Source organism: Aptenodytes patagonicus, chromosome 6 (assembly GCF_965638725.1).
Source record: "Aptenodytes patagonicus chromosome 6, bAptPat1.pri.cur, whole genome shotgun sequence".
NCBI classification, from domain to species: Eukaryota; Metazoa; Chordata; class Aves; order Sphenisciformes; family Spheniscidae; genus Aptenodytes; species Aptenodytes patagonicus.
In genome coordinates this window covers 54,814,932-54,828,973 of record NC_134954.1, presented here as the reverse complement: position 1 = coordinate 54,828,973, position 14,042 = coordinate 54,814,932, and the positions used below count along the sequence as shown (strand labels likewise).

The 14,042-nt window shown below is 34.5% G+C and overlaps 1 protein-coding gene across 9 annotated transcripts in view; it reads right to left on the bottom strand.

The window, feature by feature from the left end:
• The window catches only part of LOC143162392 (sodium channel protein type 1 subunit alpha), a 105,198-nt gene that overhangs the window by 3,282 nt on the left and 87,874 nt on the right, over positions 1 to 14,042 (bottom strand). For 7 of the 9 annotated variants that reach the window (XM_076342696.1, XM_076342694.1, XM_076342698.1 and 4 more), the window contains 5 exons: positions 10,032 to 10,313; positions 3,246 to 3,299; positions 2,767 to 2,904; positions 988 to 1,092; positions 340 to 610 (listed from right to left, as the gene is read on the bottom strand). In XM_076342696.1, the coding sequence (XP_076198811.1) occupies positions 340 to 610; positions 988 to 1,092; positions 2,767 to 2,904; positions 3,246 to 3,299; positions 10,032 to 10,313 (850 nt within the window). The remainder of the gene's footprint in view (positions 1 to 339; positions 611 to 987; positions 1,093 to 2,766; positions 2,905 to 3,245; positions 3,300 to 10,031; positions 10,314 to 14,042) is intronic. The other 2 variants (XM_076342701.1, XM_076342702.1) reach the window with 1 other exon arrangement.

Below are 14,042 nucleotides of genomic sequence, written 5' to 3'. Positions count from 1 at the left end.
AACCAAGATACATTACCACTTAATCTCCATATCATAGTAGAAATTTAGAAAAATAGTTTTAAAATTGGTGGTTCTACGTAGCAATTAAAGCAATTCTGTAGGTTCCACTTGTATAATTTCTGTTATACCAGTTATACTTAATATTTGCAGGTGCAATATATTTTGAGTGATTATAACAGTTTTGATGGTTGGATTGGGTAAATTATTAGATAAAATGAAAAGTTACATGACTTAGTTGTAAACCTTGCAATGGCAAAAGCCAACCATATAGCTGTATTTGAGTAAAAGTTCACCTTATATTCATTTTACCCTCTTTTTAGTTTAATAAACAAGACTTACCTACTATTGAGAGAATGACAACTACAAAATCAAAAATGTTCCAGCCTATAGTGAAATAGTAATGGCGAAGTGAAATTAATTTCAGGACACATTCTCCAGTGAAAAGGACAATGAACACCAGGTTTATCCAGTATAAAATATTTTCCATTTCTTTACTCTGGTCATCAGTTTCTACCATCATGGTAACCATGTTAAGACAAATAAGAATCATGATGCTGATGTCAAATACTTGCTGCGTCACAAAATCAAAGACCATGCCTTGGAATTTGTTCTGAGAAGAAAAGAAAAAAAGAAACTTCCAATACAAACTGTAATTGTTTTTCTTTTCCTGTTAGAAGAAAGTAGAAAAATACATGCAGTAAGGCCTATGAGACTTCAATAAAAATGTAAATAGTGATCTTAAGAAGAGTAGTCAAATTAAAGTGAATACAACAGCTTAGTTCAGCCTCCTTTGTTTGTATATTCATACATAAAATGGTTGCAAGGGAAAAAATAATTTTTTTAACTGTGTTTTCATTTTCCATTTTTGCTGACTGATACACTAGTTAATGATAATTTTCATATGGGCATATTTCTGCTCTCTATATATCAGTAAAAACTGAGCTGTTTCTAAATAGCTATTGGTCTGCTGTATATAAATAATTTTACCCCTGGTCTTGGTATAGGTTTTTGTGGTTTTTTGGATCCCAGCTTTTTCATTGCATTGTAGTATTTCTTCTGCTCTTCTGTCATAAATATGTCTTGACCTCCAAAGTAAAAACATGAAATCAAAACTGGTTATAATCACATTTATATGCAGTGTTGAAAAAACTCTTAGAGAGAAATGTGATTTATTTATTTATTTCATGAAAATCAAGAAGACTGAATTGGGAAAAATCTCTTAGCTATCAAATGCAGCTGTCTGTAATCTAAGCATTTAGTCGAGAAGTTGTCTGGACATCCAGTACTGCATCTCACAAAAAACAGTAATGCAGCATTTTTCTACAGTTATTTTCCTTGAACCCCAAGAAATCCTTTTCAGTACCTCTTTTATAGGAAGAGATACAGTAAACAGCATCTGAGATAAGCTGAAATAGTCTGGGCTGCTCAGTACTGTCACTTCTGAACTGTGATTTTAGTGAAAAAAGGAAGCAAAGTCAGGGTTTCAGTACATGAATGAGTTAGTGCTTTAGGTATCTCTAGTTTAGCAATCACAACATTAGCATTGGGACTCAAAGTCTTCAAGGTTTTTGAGAAGATGGATTATCAGACTTTGGAGAAACTGAGCTGAAGATTGAAGCACTCTTGATACTGTTAACAGCAAAATGATCTCTTTTAAGTCTTTTATCTTGATTAGCTTCTATGTTCAATGAAGTTCTGATTAGCAAAAGCCAGAACTGGCCTTTGGGGTCTGACAGTGAAGATAAAGAGAGAATTATGGGTCTTTCATGGCAACCTAACCAAAATCCACTGCCCATAGTAACTTTCTTGTAGAGGCAGCTTGAATGAAAACCCATCAGACTCTACATACCTCTTGAAGTAAATTTTTCCTGGATAAAAGATACTTGCAGACATCTAATTCCAGGAATGTCTATGAACACATAGGACTGGATGCAGCCCTTTTGTGGGTGAGTGTTTGGGAAGCTTGAAGACATGGGAATGCATGCACCGTACACTGGACAGGCTCCCTAACCATATACCTCTAGGCCTCTAGCATGTACAGCTTCCAAGAATCTTACTTAGCATCTCTCATTAGTAACATAAACCCAAAGAAAGTGAAGTCCAGTAAAGTAAAACTAAACTAGTAATTCATAGCTGCTTTTGTCCTTTAGCTTTCATTACCTTATCTATTTACAGAAAATAATTTTAAATATGAGCATCTGATACCAGTGAGATTATCTACATCTGCACTATGAAACAATAAAAAAAGGCCCTGAGATAGTTACAAACCACTCCTGTTCTGTATAGTTTCAGATCGTTCAGTGCCACAAAATAGAACTTGAATTCTTGGGATCATTAAAAGAGCATCTGTAGTAATGTGATGAAATAATGCTTTATTTTTCATAACCAAGTAGCTATTTTTTTTGTGCTGATAGAATAATTACAAATCAAGAAGAAAAAAAATCAAGAAATTATGAGTGCTTTAATGCAGAGGCCTAAATCAGGGGTTTGATCATGTAAGGAGATTTCATGAAGTTTAGGCATGGAAAAGCAGATGACTTGAGGAAGACTAAACTGGACATTGAAAACAGAAGGGTTTGTCCCTTTCACTACAATGTAAAATCTTACGACGTTAATGCATACTACATCTTGGTAAGATTTTATATCCTAATATACTTCAGCTTTTTCAATTTTGAACAAACCATGGGTGTACATCCCATATATCATGCACCTGCAAAAAAGCAATATTTTAGAATATATTTAGAAGATAGATGAAACAATACTTATCTTCTTTTTTTGCTGATTGAAGTTATCAATAATGACACCAATGAACAGGTTCAGGGTGAAAAAAGACCCAAAAATGATAAAGATGACAAAATACAAATACATGTACAGGTTGTCTTCATACTTAGGTTGCTGTAATACCTAAGAAAAAAGATGTGAAATATAATTCCTAAGATGTCATGTGCAAATTTCAAGTGAACAAGCGGCAACCTTAGGCAAAATGTCCTCAATGTTTTGTGTTTGGAAAATACTCCTGTCACTTATATCAATGTATTTTGTCCATTCCATCTGTTACTGACAGCATCTGGCAGTTTGCATTCAGTTTTCCACAATTCGTTACAGCAGAATCTCATGTTAGTTAATTTAATTTTGTTTCATTCTATTGTATGGATATTAATTGCTTTTGGAAGATATATAAATACACACTTGTTGATAGACAGACCTCAAGAAAAGAAGATAATTTAAAATATTTGCATACTTACCTCTCTTGAGTCAATAGCTGCATACATAATATCCATCCAGCCTTTAAATGTAGCCTGTAAATAGTACACACCTGTTTAAGCATAGAGCTTGAAGACAATTCATATAATTATTTCCAGCAACTGAGTACAGCACCAGGAATAATTAGCATAACATGAGATTTCTAGATAATTTTGTCTCTTGGCTTTCTTCACAGCTGCTCATCGGATACACTGCTGTGTATCCCCCTATTTTGTCTCTATATGAACATTTTAAGCAGTAAGTATAATTAACATTTCTAATTAATTATCACAAATGATAGAATGCAGTATCATTTTAGTGGACTAAATGTTCTTCAAATCATGTTAACTGCAAAGGCTATGTAGAGTTGAGAAATAGCGCTATCTAACTGAGTTGCCACCAAGGAAGACTGATGTGTAGTCCCTCCCTCTCAAATCAGTCAGAAAGGTGGCAACCAAAGGGAACCAAAAATTCGATCAGCTCAGAAAAGGTATTTTCCTATCAATCAGAATTTTGATTTTTCTCTACTTTGAAAGACTTTACCTGATTTAGTAATTCTATTTTCACTTTAAATATATTGTATTGTGTTTTAGAGAGGCTAGATCCCTCAGATATGTTCTGAGATAAACTGGTAAGAGGAGGATGTGTTTTATGTGCATCGAAGATTTAATATGCCTCATAGGTGGCAGCACTTAGTGAACTTTTATAGCTATTTCCTCTACCCAAAATCTGTAAATTTTTATATTTCACAGTGAGGTGTAGCTTGCTTCATGTGAGTGTTCAAAACAGAAAGTAATTTTCTCTGTTGCAGCAATTAGTTCTCTTTTGACTAGGCAATATCTCCAAGTAGAAATCACTCAGTTTTTAATCCGGATGTGCCCAGAATAAAACAAAGAAGTGAGATAGTTCTCTGTCATTTAATCCCTGTTATAATTTTGCTAAACAAGGCTGCAGATCATTGGTTCCTTCATATTCCTTGCCATAGAGACCAGTCACAGAAACAAGTCAGGAGTGGAACACTCTTCATCCATGGTTATTGCTGTATCTCCATCATCTTGAGGTTTCATTTTTAGTGGAGGTTTCAAAAAGGCTTTGCTTATGCAGCATACAAAGAAGCTGGCATCATCCTGAAGTGAACTTAAAATGAGAAGGAATTATTTTCTTAAAGGAAAAGAGGTCCCTTATGCTTTTGAAACAGTGGAATACTAAAAAGAGCGTGATTATCCTGAGATGCAAATCCAGTATGCAACAACTTTCACATCTTGGGGCCAACACAGAAAATACGAAGTTCAGGCAACTTACAGTATGATGGTGAAATCAAAGTGTAGTATCAGAGGACCAATAAATCAACAATAAATCTGAAACAAGTAGAAGTCTCAGCTGAAGAATTTAAAGTCCTTGTGGAATATTTGGACGGCAAGGGATTAGGAGAGGTAGGATCAGCTTTATTTATGTAATTCCTAATATATGTTTAATCTGTTCTCAAAGACTTTTAATGATGGACACTCCACAACCTCATAAAAAATATTTATTCCGGCACTTGTCTTTATTGTTTCCTAATATAGAAATCCTTCTGTTGCCATTTAAGACTGTCACTTGTCATAATCGTTACATATCTGGAGAACAGAGTACTAATCATCCTCTGTGCAGCACCTTTTACTTATTTGCAAACTGATTGTTGCTGCCTTTCTTCTTTAGGCTGTGATCACTGTTCCTTCAGTCTTTCCATGTAGATGTTTTCCAGAACTCTGATCATTCTCATTATTTTCCTTTGAGCTCTCTTCCACTAGTTCATCTCTTGAAATGGTAACCAAAACTTGACTCAGTATTTCAGCTGAGGTCTTACAAGGTCTAAATAGGGCAGGATGATTGCTTCACGTCTTACAGGCACTACTTTTGTTTCTGTCTTGGTACATTATTTGCATTTTTTGGAATGTCATAACTTAGATTGAAATCAGCACTTCAACCTGAAACACTAAATACAAATAATGGGCATACATTTACATCAGAAAGATGATGCAAATGATGGAGTGGCTCTTCTGCAAAGTGTGTGCTGTTACCTCAGATTCAGACACATGATGATCCTTGCATATCGTTCTCCAGGCAAAGTGGAATTAGTGTTTTTTGTAAATTTATTGGTGTAGCCTAGACTAACTAGAGTGAATGGAAAAAAATTAGACTGATTTTAAAATATTAAACTTCACCGTCATCAGTAAAGTACTCCATTATAAACAGGCAGTACCTTTCAGCTAGTGCTAGGAAAAAGATCTGAAGAACTGAGCTGTTATATGCTTATCATTATTATTATTATTATTATTATTATTATTATTATTATTATTAAAAAGGCAGCTTGAAAAGAGTGTGGGGGTGGAAAAATACAAATATAACATATTACTATCTTGCAGTTCAAAATATCTAAATAAAAATGTGCATTTTCCACGGTCTTTCACAAAACCATGAGATATTACCATTATTGAAGAAATTAAGAAAAAAACAATCCCAAAACCTAATTAAAATTAAGTAATTTTAATAATAAAATATGCTCCCTCATGATATTATTTATTTTATTCTAAATCCCTCCTGATAATCAGTAGGAATCAGTGAATATAATCATCATTATGCAAAACCATTTACACTAGTTGAGAACTTAGCTGTGAGAAAACGGATTCTTAATTCCCAAAGCAGAAGCATCAGATCAGTAGGAGAACTTGTGATTTTTAAATATGTTGCCTGAACAATAGCAAATAATGGAACTGGAGGTTCAGTTCAAGGCATCACATTTAGTGAAAGAGTGTTTTTTCTTCTGCATTGAGTAGAAGCTTAGGCCTGCTTATGTTAGGCTTAAATTTATCTGCGACACATTTTCTTTAACAGAAATAAGGTATTATTTGGGCATTTGTGCATACTGAACAGAAAATAACACAGAAATATGACTAAGAGATCAAATTCTTAGTTTCCTTTTTGTATATTCAAATATAAAAATATATTTTATATTCTCAGTGACACTAAATCAGGAGTAATTCATTGATTTCAAAGATTACAGCAGTGTAACTGAAATCAGCATCTGTTCCAAATGTTTTTTTTTCCCCAAGGAAATTTGAAAGACATATATTCAAATGCAGATTCAAATGTAGTTAGAAAAAACAACAAAACAAAAATCCCCCAATCTACTTTACTATTGTTAAAAGTACGTAGACTTTTTTCCCTGATGAATAATTTCTAATGAATTTATAAGTAACACTGGAGTTTCACCACTCCATTTCTTTACCAGAAATAACTGCCAGGAAGATTCACATTCCCTTTTGGAGATACAATAGCATCTTGTTTTTAAAACACTAATCTGCTGGAACTTTGAAGCTATCCTAATCTTATAGCCTGAGAATTCAGCTTCTGATTTTTTTATCCTACACTTAACAAGATGTATTTTCTTACTTGTATTAGTAACAGCAGAATAATATAACATTGTGCTTTAAGACGCACTGGTTTGCCACATTTTATCCTGGTAAGCAGGATATATGCTTACCAGCAGGATAAAAGCAGGCCTCCAGGAGATCTACTTACCAAAGAATCCAAACACTAGGTTCAAGTTAAAAAGGCATAAGGCCATAAAATTATCAGGGCAGATGCCACGTCTCTTTGTGTACACCAACCTCTTCCTCTTCACTCATTGATGCATGAAAATTGTGAAAGGAATTTCTCCAGCAGATCTGTCTCTGCTTTGACGCTTTTCTTTAGGGACAGAGAAATACTCAAACAAGTTCAGACCAAGAAATGAAAAAAAGAAGTTTGCAGATCCACATAGACCAACATGAGCTATGCTGGATCATAGAAGAAAAAAATTCTTATAGAGAGAATGTGTACTTTTATGACCGATGGCATGAATATTTACACTCCAAATTATGTAAGAATTTTGGAAAATAGTCTCTGATCAACAAAGTCTATAAAACTTGGTTATATCAATGGCACATATTGTTAGCCTGTATTTTTTGGGCAGAAAGAATAATAACATTGATATCAATACTAAAGCTTTTCCACACACACCTCTCCCCCAAAAGAAAAAAAATACAATATGCAAACCAAAAATTAGTTTATGTGCTTTTCTTAGGTCCCTCATTCCAGAAATTCATTCCCCATCACCACCAAGGAAACTCAAGAAAGAGCTTCTCAGAGAGTTCTTTTTGCCTAAAAAAGCCACTGCCACATATTTCCAATCTATTTTTTGAGCCTAGAATATTTTTTCTGAAATTATCCCACTTCTTTTGAGTATTTCTGTGCGAAATATCTATGTTTGTTTTATATATTACTCTTAAAAAAGAGGGTATTTTTCTGTGATGAACAGACCCATATACTACCAGAAAAGGCTTTTCATGATTCAAAACAAAAGTTGTTCATGGGACTCACTTATGTCTTTCCCAGAATAATAAGGTCCTCAGTGCCAGGGTCTGGAGTTCTTTTGGCTTGTTTTCATTTGGATTTTTTTGGCATGAAAATGGTACTACTTCCAGTAGTATTCACTCCAGATAGAAAACCTCAGTGATGCAGAAAATAAAGATTTATGTTGTATTACCTATAACCCAGAAAAACTGAAGGGATTTACAGTATTCTTCTTTGATTGGCTCAAAGGGCATGAGTCAGAGGGTAGAATGGAGAATAGAAATAATACTGGATTGTAAAAGGCAGCTTTCTGTAGTTAGTTTCTAGCTTCCTGAAAAAGGGACCTTGTATCTATAATTCATGCATTGATACTTATCACTGAGTTTGTCATTAGAAAAATGACACTGACCTCTATGGGGTTATTTTCTCAGATCCATCACAACCTAAACAAAAGTCTGTGCCTGAAGTTGTTAAGGTGGAGAACCAAATGACTTCAGTAGACTTTTCAACTAATCATTAAGATGTTAAAAAAAGGCCATTAATGTTCACACTGGGTGCACAGAAAGCATATCTGCTTGCAACCACGATTTTTGATTCTGATTTTTCAGGCTTAATACCTTATTTTGGGCCAAATACTCAAGTTTCAATAGCTTTATCTTTGTTTCTGACATAGTAATGGATACCTCTAATTAATTCTTAGTATTTACTCATCTTTACTATTACTACAAGCTGATTAGGAAGGGTAGGGAAATCTAGGGTTGTGACATACCTATTCACTTCTCATGTTTCTTCTGAACACGATGGCTTTAGAATCCTGTTCTAGATTCTCATCAGAAGTACTTTATATATCAAATAGAAAATCACCTTATAAATATCTTCTTTGATTGAGAAAGTGATGTAAGATCTCAAACATTTATGAATTGTGGCCTTTCTTGTGTTCTTGAAGGTGAAAAAACCATAGATTCTGCATATTTTAAAGCATTAGCTGAAAATCAAGCTGATACTTTGCTTTCTCTGCCCTAGGGCTTTTATCATTGCATAACTGCAAAACCACTACTAGCGGCTTACTTACCAAACCCTAAAAGATGCAGGGCCAAGTGTCTGTTTTGTGGAATGACAGAAGTGCCCCATTTTTTTCTGGTATGTGAAACAAAAAATATTTTCATGCTTTTACAAGCATTTTAGTAATACAGAAAAAATAAGTGGTATTGTCACTGACATTCTACTCACACAAAAAAAATCCACCCATTAGGCAAGCCTTTGATAGCGGTGCAAAATCTTTATATTGTAGATACTGCAAAAACATCTGGTTTGTCCTCCCATGAGAGCTAGGTCCCTCTGTGGTAGGTCTAGATTATTTTTTTCTTTGGAAGCATGGGAACAATTGGCAAATTTCTCCCAATTTGCCTCCCAGAACAATCCACGAATTTAAGAATCTAAGTCTTCATGTAAGAAATATTTGTTGCTTTTCAATGAAGAGAAGATGGAATAAGCTATGCATAGCCAGGACACTGAAATATATACGACTGCAAGTAGCTGAGGGGTGGTGATTGAGGCCACAAAACCAGGAAAAAATGTACCTGGTGTTATCCCTGTCCCAGAATAGACTAGAATACTACTGGAAGAAGAGTTGCAAACCACTTGGAAAGAGTTGTGTTGACGTCTTGTTTCTCCTGAACATGTGTAACAAAGCATTCTGCTGCCCCGACCCCAAGGGGGATTCTAGGCCAATGGATTTCAAAAATAAGACAGAGAAAAGAAATATTTAAAGTCTTTGTATTACAATCCAATTTTGTTATCGAAATAACATAATATTTTCTGCATATATTTTCTTCCTTCTTTTCTTCCCTCAGTTTTTGCTAAATAAACTCCACTAGGTGCTTATGCACAGAAACAGCAGGGAAAATATTTCGTAGATTGTAGTATCTAATCATATTTTTCTTTTCCTATTTCTCTTCCAAATGAGAAATTGCTTCTTAGATCACATAAGTCTGCACTGATGGCAGACACATCACTGAGATGGGATTTCCTACCTGGAATTCTTCTCTGTGACTCAGTCACACCAATGCAGATTTTTGTTTTTCAGCAACAGTAAAACTTAAAGTATTCAGATAGCTGAATACCATTCCTAGGTACTTCTAGAAACTTTTAAAGTTAGAAGGGGTTGGAGGACTAAGGGAGCTATAAATAGGAAGAATAGCACTTGTTCTGTCAGACGTCCTAAAAATTCTTTATTCATCTTAGTAGGCTCTACTTTCTGCTTACTATGAAAAGAGTAATCAATTATCAATGCAGCGGTGTTACTAAGTCACAGATAAAAATCATCAGGTAAATATGTTTTCTGTCTTTGTTGCTAGAATTGCTTTGCACTATGACGTATAAACAGTAAGAGGTATATAAAGAGGAGCACTTACTACTTGAAGTAAAGAAAGATACCCAAATCCTACATTATCAAAGTTTACTTTCACGTTTTTCCATCGGGCACTTTGATTGTTTTTTATGAGTTCCTCGCACTGACTAAAATTGTTGATTTGGTCGACTTCAAACCTTTCATCAGTTGTGGTGTTAACACAGTAGTAGAACTTCCCAGCAAACAGATTTACTCCCATGATGCTGAAAATTAGCCAGAATATAAGACAAACGAGAAGCACGTTCATGATGGATGGAATTGCTCCTAAAAGGGCATTCACAACCACCTAGTACACAAATACAGGGGGAAAAAAGAAAAGAGTGTAAGAATATTTACAGCAATAAAGGTTTGTATACTGTTTTACCAATGCTTAATAAATGCTTGTTCGGAAACTAATACTATAAATGTTAAAGCAGTACATTAATAACTGTAGCATTGCACTGTTCTTTTAAATACTTAACATTAGAACATGTAACGAAAAGAAAATAAGTGAAAAAATAAAAATAATTAAAAGAAAAACAAAAGAGAAGACCTGGTGGTAGTTAGATGAAGCCTGACACTCATGTGTTCTATATAAAAAAGACAAACGTGTTAAATATAAATACAGACATACTAAAATTCTGAAAATGCATCAAATTATAGCTTAAAAATGTTTAAAGAAAAATGGCGGCCTGTAGATTTGATCAACATAGCTTTGAAATTTATGCTGAAAACACAAATGCCATGAATCTAGAAACTAAGCTCTACATTAAAAGGATTATGCAGGAATTAAATACATATCTTTATTGCCTTATTGTTCCATGCAAGATTATAACAAAGATTAGTTTCTTTGTATAGAAAAGCAAGACAGTTTTGCAATATGTGTCTACTTGAATCAACAAAATTTATTTCAAGCTCCAGTCTTATTGTTTCATGTATTGAGTTTAAGTCAGTAATACCCTTCATTTATCTAAAGAAGGACGTATCTCAAGGACATATTTAGGGGGTTTGATTTTGAATTTTAAATTACTTTTGGCCAGTTGTTGTCTCAGCCCCTTGCAGGCAAGATGTCAATAATTACTTATGTAGATAAAAAGTCTATTTTTCTGATATATACAGTAACTAATCACATGTGTCTGTCAGATCTATCAAAAACTTCTGTGGTATTTGTTTGGTTAATAGCTGAGCAATCATTTCTACTTAAGTATCCAATACCAGATCTCATTTACAAGTTATATTTTATTTTAAATTTTACTTTTTTTCTCTGTAAAACTTTTAGGACCTTGTTGGAAAGTAAAATAAAATATATAGTAGGGCTCTGATTCTCAGTAATCCAATTCCTGCAGTAAAACAGGAAAGGATTGGCATGGATACTTGGGGTGTATTAAAGTGTCTTAGTCCATCTTTGTTCCCTGCTTTCTGCAACATAGAGGGATCTTCCCCACTACGAACATAAGTCTGAGCAAGCTCAGAACTGCTCAGTCTTACTACCTGTATTTCACAGCCTCTTGAAGGCCTTTGGAAGTGGAGTGTTGTGGTTGTGTTACTCGTCACCCAGCACCCTTCTCCTCCCAAATGTTATGGCCAGGAAATAGGACCTGTTTAGAAATCTTAGGTAGAAATGTTATTTTCAGGGCATATTTTCTTCTCATTTTAAGGGCCTCCTCCATTGCCAGACAGTAGAAATGGGACCTTTCTGTAACTGAGAATTATCCCCATCTTTTATAAAACCATGAATTTTTTAAAATTTAGCTTTTCTGGGCAGCATCTATTTTTGGTGATAACTTTAAAGGAAGCATGCTTGCTTCTTGATGCTTCTATTATAGAAAATGTGAAGTATCTACGTGATGTATGCATAAGCTAGCCATTTAAAAAAAAAATTTTAAAGGCTAACAAGGTCCCAGTAATATTCTGAACATAAGAAATCATTTTCAAAGGAGTGAGGGAAATGTTTTTTTACTGTCCTGTGGGGAGAAGAAATCTGTTGCTACTTAGCTTGGTGGAACTGAGAACAACATAAAAATTAGGAATGCAATGATTCTGGAATTTATTCCAAGTCTGACCTGATCTATGACACTGTATTATGCTATTGCTACTTTGAAATTCTAGGCCAGCTAGTGCTTGTCTTATCTTTTTTTTTTTTCCTTCACCCATAAAAATGTTCTGGATGCTTTATACTGATTGAATTCCTCTGTTTAATCTTGGTGAAAAACCTGAAAATAAAGATGTCAAGAAAGAAAGATGGGGATTTAGTCCTGCAACTTAAACAAATTAAGGTTACCTGTGCTCACACGAAGAATGGTTTTGTATGAATTGAGCGCCTGTAGCAGTTACCTTTTTAACAACCCTGAGATCCGTTGGACCACAGCACAGATCCAGAACAGGCAGCAGAATACTAACAGCTACAGTAATTGTTACAACAATTATGAATAGATAATAGTTGTAGAAAGAAAGATTTCTACAAAATGCCATCAGTGTGTCTCGCATCTTCAGATGAACAGGTAATGTAGTCTCGCCACTGAGACTGCCAAAAGATCAGCCACATCTTCTTGAATAAGAAGTGAACAGCTTCCAGCAACTGTTCCAACAACGGTTCCAACAACTTATTTCATATAGGTCACTGAAAACCCATCAAATGGTAACAATTTTTGGTCACTACTGACCTGGCCTGGATGCGAACTGGTGACCTAGAGATGAAAGGCTCTGTATCCTATTACCAACCCCTTGAGCTATCCAGTCCCCCTGGAAGGTTTTTTAAGAAAAGAAGAAAAGAAAATTAAAACTTTTAGAAGTTGTTTTCTGTTTGCGTTTTGTTTTTGTTTGATTTTTGACTTCTTTTTCCCCACCAGTGTTGAGCCTTCACCCTATCATATTTATAATGTAAAACTGCATTTTTACATGCTGGTCAGATGCTCGGCTGACTGTAAAGTCCACCTTAAGAAGAAGTCTTTAATTTCTTCAACATGTACAGTTGGAGGCAATTGCTTTATCAGTGTTTTTTCCGTTTACTTTTTTGGTATTTGCTTTGGGAATAGCTGAGGTATATCAGGACAACCAGGACATTAGCTTACACAATATATATCCAAGATAACACCCATACATACACACATGACACCTACGCACATAAGTTACAGCAAATGGACAGAAAAAAGTGAGAACCTATTGAAAAATGAACTGAATGCAGAAAAGAGATCAATTAGCATTTCTTAATGAGTTAAAAATTTAGCAAATAAAAATTGTCAATCTCATCTTATTGAAAAGAGTCTGTAGTGGGTTAAAAGAATGTTGGCAACTACAGCTCTTATTTTTGCTCATTCTTCAAATCTAGATCAGATGTATGTGATTCTAAATGTATTTTTTATTTTAAAAGGGGCTGTTCTTTTGCGCCTGTTTTCTGTTCTTCCTTAATACAGAATATAATGCAAATAAATTGGAAAAAGGTGCTTGCAGACTTGTTTGTTTAAATTACCTATGCATTTTCTCAAGGCTGGGATGTTGTTGGTCAGGCTGACTCCAGTAAGCAAGCTGCAAAAGCCCAAGCTGATTCTGCTTGTTCACCTTCCTATAGCTTCAGGTAGGTGGAATAGCAATAAGTACAAGTGAGAAGCAAAACCTGACACCTACAAAGACAAATGGGCTCTGGACGATTTTACATCTCAGTTGATATTCATCCAGGAAAAAAAAAAAAAATCGTTGTGGGAAACCATGTCTCCTCTAGAAGAAAGCAGTATTTCATATATACACACACTTTTTTCATGTTTACATTTTCATAACATTTATCTTCCAACATAAGATATATACATAAAAGAATTACTGCAATGCTAATTGTCTGTCTTATCTTCTGGCTGATATGACATTATGTCAATACAAATTAGCAGTCCAGTTGTTTTTTGTTGTTGCTGTTTGTATCTTTTTTTGGACAACTGTCCAAAGAAGACAGCAAAATATAACTGCAAAAAAAAATCAGTTTTGCTACCAGAGGTGTGCATATGTATAGAATGAGGATTGTGCAAAATACCAGCTTATCCCTGCTGTA